Here is an 8351-nt window from a genome sequence, read left to right as displayed (position 1 = left end):
ACAGCTCCCCAACCCCCTTTCTTTAGGCTGAGGTCAAGCCCTTATTAAGCCACAGTGCAATCTCAGAGAAAGAAGGTGCACTTCTACCTGATTTATATTATTTGTAATAGCTACCTAGAAATGTGGTGGTCATTAATTGGTTTGGGTGGATGTTTTCCTGGAAGGTGGGGAGGGGATAAAAACCTCTATTTTGGTCCTGCTAAGTGGAAGGGGAAGAGCACAGAAATGTGAGAATATCAGTAGGGGTGGGAATTAAGTCAAAAACAGGATGGGTGCAGAGAAACAAATGCAGATGTTCCACCTGCCACTATCAGGAGTTGGTTATAGGTATAACTTGCTCTTAGGGTAAGAATTATTCTTATGTTTGAAAGGGACAATTACCACAGCTTGTCTAAAAAGCGGATGTTTAAAGATACTTTGAGGTAAGTACACTGACCTTCAAATAGGTGTAACTGAAATCATGGGGGAATTAGGGGAATCTGCAATTCCTCTGCCTTTCTATAAGAGTGAATTGCAAATCTGGAGAGTGAGTAATTATTTAAATTGGAGAAAAGTTCATTTTTCTGAAGATGAATCTCTAAACAGCAGTTCCATTCAAATTCTGTGGCTGCTTTGCAAACAAAGCTTATGCATTTATGGCTTTTTTAAAAATGGATTTAATGGACTGAGTTCATTTAGACAGGAGAGATCGAATGAATGAGCGGAATTAAAATACACATCCATTTGGCCGTCAGTCATTGTTTAAGCCACTCGACCACCCAACTTTTCTAATTAAATGACATTGCAGTCCCTGCATAAAGGCTGCGATAGATAAATTAGTACTTGGTGAGTGCTTTGAAGATGAAAATCACAGTATGAGTAATGAGCAGGGTTTTTTTTTCCTTGGGCTGGAAACGGCGTCTTTTGTGTTTTCCCACTGCACCGTGAGTCACCTGGATTGACATTGCAGAAAGCCTCCTCTCACAAAGGAAGAGCAAGAGAGACAGTAGAGACAGACTTTTATTTGACTTACAAAGCAAATTAGGAAAGAGCCTGCATCCATTCACATCTGTACAAGGAATTATATGACCTACACATTTGCCACCTATAGAAGCTGGTCATATTTTGCAGGAATTTATACATTAGGAAATCACATGGAAATGATCTTGTTTAAACATTCATGAAGAGCAAACATCCCCCCAAGAGCACTGAAGGTAGAAATCTAGCTTGGTCCCTCCTGAGAGCTTGGCTTACCTCTCTGTTGGTGCATTTAAAGGTCTGCATCAAATCCCTCCAGAACCGATGGGATGCTGGAGTTTGTCTGCTTTGAGGATGTGATGATTATTTTAGTGGGAGGAGCTTAGAACTGCAGGTTTGGAGGTAAAGTGTGAACTGTTTGGCAAGATCAAGCACTGGCTGGCTGGGGTGAATTTTGCCCTTCCCTCAATGCTCCCATTGGCTCCCCTGTAAAGAACTCAACTTTTTATACGTTCCAAACTGTAGTGAGAGGTCTTTTCTCACTACATCTAAACATTCTCATTTAGATATGTTTTTCTTGTCCTAAATTGCTTTGACACAGCAATAATTAGTCATGCTACATTGTCTAGGCTGGCTAATTACTGAGAGCTTGGCAGGCCCCATCGGAAAGGTTGCATCACCCAATGTAAGTTAGGATCCAAGCCAGTGGCTGCCCCACTCCTCATTGTATTCAAATGTAGATGAGGTGCATCCTTTTCAATCCTGACAGCCCCTCACTCTCAGTTGCACCCCCAAATTGGTCACAGCTGAAAGAACAGCATTCACAGTATGGCCAGCAGGGTCGCCTCTTCCTGAGGCAGCAGTCGGGGAGGAGGAGTGCAGGGAGGGAAGTTGGATGCATCAGGGGAAAAATGGAGCCACTGCTAACAAGGTCCTAGAAAACAGACTAAAATGGCCAAAGAAGAGAGAAAACTCTCTCCTCTGAGGGATTCAGATACACACACACACACACACACACACACCACACACATATATATAGAGAGAGAGTCCAAGAGGCTTGGGGAATTATTGGAAAACAATTATGCTTATCTGCTTCCTGCCAGTCTGTATTCATTGACAGAGCAGAAGTAGTTATAGATATTGCAGACACACTGTGGCACTAAATAAAGTGTTTAAAATTATACTGCTTGATAACGCTTCCTATCTCGGCCCTCTGCAGACCCAGAGAGCTGATTTGGGCCAGCAGGTAACAGTGTAGGGGCATGGTAATGTGATTGGCATAAATTTGTCACTCGGGCTATTTTCTTTCCCAGGGGAACTCACTCCAGCCACAAAAAGTTGATCCTAATTGGTTTCTGCTGAATGTTTAGCATGTCATTCACACAGGTGTCTTAGCAGACTACGCCTTTGTATTTTATTTGAGAATTTTTATAGTTTGCCTCATAGGACCCCAAAGTAGGATCAGCACTGTAGATTAGAATCAGTTCAACAGAGGGAAAATAAACCTTTGGAATAGATTTTGCCTTCCCTGAGCACGTCGCAGGCATTAGCAAATAATGGGAGCCCTGTCTGCGCATGGAAAGGAAGCATCTACCACTTAGACTCCTAGCCTCGGGTGTGCCGTCCTATGACCTGCATAGCGGGTGTGATGATTCTAGAGTCATCATCTCCTAACTTTATGCTGCTATGCACAGAAGAAACACGCACACACACATGCACACACATACACCCACACACACCCACACACAATGTTCTTTCCTTGCGGAAGAAAGAAATGGGAGGGACTGAGGAGGGGAGGTCTCCTGACTGTGAGCTGCTGGATAGAACACAGCCAACCCTGATGAGAGTGGCCAAGACCTTCAGAGCATGGGTGGGAGTTGACTCTATTTGCCCTTTGTGGTGCTGTGCCATCTTTGCTAGACTACAGTTGCCATTTGCTAGCTGTCTCCAAATTCAGAGAGTTCTAAAAAGGTAAAGACCTTTTAGGCTATTTTAGTACACTCTGTGTGGCTATCAATACAACTTTTCAAACACAGAGGCATCAGAAAAAAAAAAATTAAGCCAATCCATTAAAAGAGTGCTGGAATTGCTATCCAAAATGACTCACGTGCTGTTTCTATGCATATGTGTGCCCTGATGCATTTCATTTCTCAAGTTTAAGACAAGGATGAATGAAGTACCAGAGTAAAAATAGGAAAGCACATCCTTCCCCTCATCTCACCGGTATAAATTACAAAGGAGATGACACTTTCACCATCTGATGAGTCTACCTTTGCTGCTGTGTTTCCTCTTCAGCAGAAATTCCAGATAACACCACTGACTTTTACTTAGAGTATCTTGAACAGCTATTTATAGTTTTCACCTATCCTTCCCAGAGACCTCACTAGACTGAGAGACAAGGGCTTCTCTGGGTCCTGGCCCAGCTCAACCACCCTCTGGTGTTGTGACCTTGGGCAAGCCACCTCTGCAAGCCTCATTCCTCAATCCTATAGATCGAGCCAGGGGAGATCACCAAGGTCTTTCTCTGCTCAGAGTCTCCCAGAGCTCCAACGATGTGGTCTACAGCATGAGGCATACTAAGACCATCAGAAATCATCCCTGAAATGCAGAAACTCATTTTAAAGGGAAGGAACTTTGCAATGTAAGTGGTTTGTTTCAGTTCTGTAATTCGGCTGCTTGAAAGACTGAAATGGCAAAGAAAAGTTGACGAAATGCAAGCCTCAAACAAGTTTGAGGAAGCTGGCCAGAGTGCTGAAGTCAACTGCTGTTGACAACAGCCATCAGACCTTGTGGCTGCAAAGCTCAAACAAAAGCAGCACCTACACCCTGCTGGTCAGCAATAGTATCCCAGGACAGAGGCAGCCAAGAGAGTTCTCAGCAAGCTCCAGGCGTATGGCATTAGGCATCAGGCATGTAAACAGCTGGTGGAATTTCAGAGTACATTGCATTCGATAGTTCCCAGACCTGTTGGAGCCATATTTAGCTTAGGAGCGCTTGGAAAGAGTGCAGTGCCATTTGAATGACTATTAATAGCTTCGGGAGGCATGGGGAGTGGGGGTTGGAGCAAAGAAAATATTTCTTCAGTTCGATATCTTGTATGTATTCATGAAGGACAAACTTTCTCCGTGTTAAAAGGCTTGGGTGTGGGGGTCTGACGAGCCTTCTGAAATCAGGAATCACCAGTTCCAGTTGGGAAGACAACTCTACTTACAGTTTAAACTAAATGATTTGAGCTTCCCAGGTGCCTAACTGAGCGATTTCTTCCCTACAATCCCTCTCCTCAGCAATTTATTTCACACAGATTATATCAATCTGTTTCTTTGTTGCTGTGTAATGTAATAATCATTCTCAAAATCCTCAGTTTGTCCAAAACTTAAACACTTGCCCAGAACTGTGCCCCACATCAGCCCACTGGTGCCCACCCTCATGAAGAGACAGCAAATAAGGGGTGCCACTGGGAAGCCTGCCCTTGTTCTGGGGAAGCAGAAATGCCCCCCTCCCCATATTGTCTCAGTCAAGGCAGCCATCCACACAATTCCTTTCTTTAGCCCGAGGTTCAGCTTCCCTATTAACATAGACAACACTTCACTGAAGCTGAAGTATAAGAAATTTTCTGCTTGATGTGTTTTATATCCTAGTATTTTCCTTGCACATCACATGCCTCTCTGAGGGGCACAGGAGAATGTGTCTGGGGTAAGGTTTGGGGGAGGGTTCCCACCATTTAAAAGGGAGGGAGAGACCGACTCATAAAGGAATCCGTCGGAACCCTCTGCTCTCCCCGGAGGTCCTGACGCCTAAGGGCGAGCTCTCTCTTGCTCTAGAAGCTTCCTTTGCAGCCACGAACTGCTTGCCAGCCTCTCTAGGATGGCTGTCTGTCTGGGTATCTGCAGTGCTGCTGTGTGTCACCATGGCTTGGGGCTTCCTCACCGTGGCTGGGGACAGAATTGGTAGGTTTCCCCACCCAGCCTTTCTGCTGTTCATTATTTGTGGGGAAGGCTGCAGGCAGGGCAAACCTTAATTAGCTCCAAGTGTGAGTGGGTCAAATCAATTACTACTGCACTCTCCCAAACACCACCACAACAGCCATGATTCCGCTCGTTTCCACTAGATGGGAGAAATCGGAATTGTCCATTTGCGCACACAGACTGTTCACAGCAATAAAGAAAAGTGAATGAAGTATATACAAGCTCCCAAGTGGGGGAATTTCAAAAGCGGGGGAGCCTGCCTCCATGGTGATCATGGGCACTATTGGTTTCTCTAAGAGAGTCTCTTCATGGTCACATCCCCTAAAGCTCTAGAGAGTGTATCCAAATTCCCACTCAAGAGACAGCGTGTGGTCACAGATAATGTATTTTCAAGGAGAGGTGGAGGCAATGTCTCTCTTGGCCCTCTGGGCTCCTGGAAGTGGCAGATAATCTGCACCCACAGTCTGGACATTCCTAACGTGTCCCTAGATGAAACCCAGAGGATTCTTGAGCGTCTTTAAAACAGACTTGGGAGCTCATACTCCAGGGCTGGGCTCCCCGGTGGCAAGGCTGCCCTGATTCTCTGGGCATGGCAGAGGCAGGCACCAAAACAACTCAAATACCTGGAGGAGAAGCGGGCACCTTCTCAATGCTCATTCTCAACACCACCTACAGCCGTTTCCAGAAACGGCTGCTGGCACTGGCCCAAAGAAAACTGGGCAGTGAGATGAGGGGGCAAGACGAGGGAAATAAGCAACCCAGACATACAAACAGCTTCCCTTTGAGAGAAGACAGGGGAGGGTGGTGACCCCAAGTGGTGAAAGCAGAGGAGACTCCCGTCACTCCTGCTCCGTGTTTGGCTGAGGTCAGAAGAGCCACTTTCCGAACCACCTCCTCTTGCAAGCCCCAGTTTCACTAATAAGCCATTGACCTTGAGTTTGAGTCTGGGGTTGATTTGCAGCTCTGTCTGGGGGAACCCCAAGGGCCTTTGGCTTCATGAGAAGAAATCCTCCTCATTTTCACAGCGATCGTTTTTCCTCTCCTCTCGCCACTGTGATCAAATTAGGAGGCTGCTTCTCCTAGGAAAAGATGTGTCCATGGTCCCAGGAGGCACTGCCCATTTACCTGTCTGATGGGTTTGGGGAGGGAAAGCAGGATGTATGTGTGTGTGTGTGTGTGTCCCTTCCTTCCCCTGTCCCTGGGAGTGTCTCTCCCACCTGAATTGGCCACCCGGCCTGCAGCAAGAACCCCAGAGATGGCAGGCGCTGGAGTCTCAGCTGCAGGAGGCCTGGCAAGTGGCTGTGTACATGCTGCTGCCCGCCGTGGCCCCACTGCTCAGGCTGCTGGTGGGACATTTGAGGGGCTTCATGCTGCTGTCCCTCTGGATGTGCAAGTGCTCAAGCCGCCAGCGCTCCCAGCTCTTCCGAAACTCCAGCTGGACCTTCCATAGGAAAAGGAGGGAAACAAAAGCCATCCTGCAAACCAACTGCTCACAAAATGGCCCCACTATTACATTAGCCGGGAAGGGAAGAAATCCACTGCATTATATTAAGAGACACAAGTCAAGGCCTTTGGGCACCTAAATTAATATCCCAATAAAATTGTTTATTGTTGTCTCCTATTTTCTGCATCTCCTCAGGAGAGAGGTCGGCTTGATGACCTAATTGGTCTTTTCCATCTCTAAACTCTGTGATTCAGCTAAGTACCTTTTACAATCCATCACAGTATTATTTAACGGAAGAGAATGAGAGGGAGGGTGAAACGCAGGGAGACAGGAGATGGGAGAGAGAAGAGAGACTCTGTCTTTACAGTGCACATCCCAATTTCAGCTTGGATGATTGGGAACGGGGACAGCAACTCCCAGCCTTCCTGGTGTCTACAGCAGACCCTTCTAAACTCCCTAAGGGCTTCTCTCCAGGTCCCAGCACCTCACAGAGGAGGAGGGAGGGAAGGAAGGAATGCAGCTGAGACGAGCAACAGCAGGGAGGAAGGGGCAGCCAATGAGGCTTCGCAATTGATGCCATCCAGAGAGACTCTGCAGTGACCATGGGGGTGCAGCCCAGGGAGGTCAGTCAGCCAGGATCCCTGTTGTGCGGGACTCTGGCCTCCCCATCAGGAAAAGCCTCTCAGGAGGGCGGATGCTTGGGGACCAGATTGCTGGGGCAGAAAGAGACAAATCCAAGTAACGCTGTGGAGCCCCCATCCCTTGAGGGTTTGTGGCAATGCTGTGGCTCCCTGTGGTGGCCAGTGATTCTGGTCCCTGAAGAGGCCCAGCTGGAACCTGAAAAGCTAGTCTTGGGGGGTCTAGACTGCTCTTCCGGGTGATCTTCCCATAAATTTGCTTTCCAGAGCTTCTTTGAAGTCCCTACCCTTCCCACACTGGAGTGTCTGGGGTCTGGGCCCTTCCCTTTGGGCCTAGTCACCAAGACGGCCTGCTGCCAGTGGCTGTGGATAAGGGGCCAATCGCCCCACCAGCCCCTGTGCAAACAACCCTCCTCTCCTCCTCCTTTGTCATCCATCCAGCTCTGCCCATCAAGACGCCTGGTATGGCTGCATGCCATCCCTTAAAAGAACATTTTCTGCACTGAGTAGAGTTGAGGTGGCCCAGAGGCTGCCTGCCAGGATGACGCCAGTGTCCCATGCAGCGTCAGGAACCCAAGCCTGAGTGGGGGAGGGAAGGAGGCTGAGCAGTCACCACCTACAGGACCCTGTTGTATGCCAGCTCCCTGCCCGGCTCAGCCTTTGTGAAGGGAGCATATGCTGACAGCTGGGATGGAGGCCCTGAGTCTAGTGGTGGACCCCACTTGTGCAGTTGCGGGGAGGCCAGGCTTGTTTCATAGCCTTTCCACTGGAGAAGGGGGAAAAGATGGTAAACTGAGGCACACCCCCGGGAAACCACCTCAGAGACCAAAGAGGTTTCAGGGACACCTGCGGGACTTCTCAGGGTGCTGACACACAGTGTCTCCTTCTGCCCCCATCTCCCTCAGCACTTTTCCTGAACCTCTGCTGTGACCCCTGTGATCACAATTGTCCTTGAAAAATCACCATATGTATTGGGCACTTACTGTATGCACGGCATTTTCCATTGATTATCTTAGTTAACTTTCACGTTGACCCTGCAAAGCAGCTCCACATTTAAAGATGAGGAAACCGAGGTGCAGAGTGTTTATTTCCCCAGGTCGCTTAGCCAGGATTTGAACCTAGATCTGGCCTGATTCCAATGCCCGGCTCCTACCCTCCGGCCTCCCACTGCATGGCTCTTGCGGTCCTGCTTGTCCCTGGTCCATCTCCTCCCCCCTCACCTGGGAGCACCTCGAGGGCTGGGGCCACATCTTCCTCATCTCAGCCGTCCGTGAACCTAGCACAGTGCCCAGCATACAGCAGGTGCTCAATACATGTGTTTTAAATGAGCCAAATGAACGAACACAT

At 48.1% G+C, this 8351-nt stretch overlaps 1 protein-coding gene across 3 annotated transcripts in view; it reads right to left on the bottom strand.

The window, feature by feature from the left end:
* Positions 1–981: 981 nt before the first annotated feature.
* GLP1R (glucagon like peptide 1 receptor) overlaps positions 982–8351 on the bottom strand; it is a 43404-nt gene continuing 36034 nt past the window's right edge. Inside the window, exons 13-14 of one of the 3 annotated variants that reach the window (XR_004438711.1) lie at positions 6140–6363; positions 5191–6051 (exon numbers count right to left, since the gene is read on the bottom strand). Coding sequence is in view for 1 of the 3 variants with exons in the window: in XM_033217045.1 (XP_033072936.1) it covers positions 6196–6363 (168 nt within the window). In the remaining 2 variants the exon portion in view is untranslated. Of the gene's footprint in view, positions 6364–8351 lie in introns of all 3 variants that reach the window. The other 2 variants (XR_004438712.1, XM_033217045.1) reach the window with 2 other exon arrangements.

Source organism: Trachypithecus francoisi, unplaced genomic scaffold, assembly GCF_009764315.1.
Source record: "Trachypithecus francoisi isolate TF-2019V2 unplaced genomic scaffold, Tfra_2.0 Lachesis_group10, whole genome shotgun sequence".
NCBI lineage: Eukaryota > Metazoa > Chordata > Mammalia > Primates > Cercopithecidae > Trachypithecus > Trachypithecus francoisi.
Note: the sequence above shows the minus strand (reverse complement) of the source record. Positions and strands in the feature narration are given on the sequence as shown.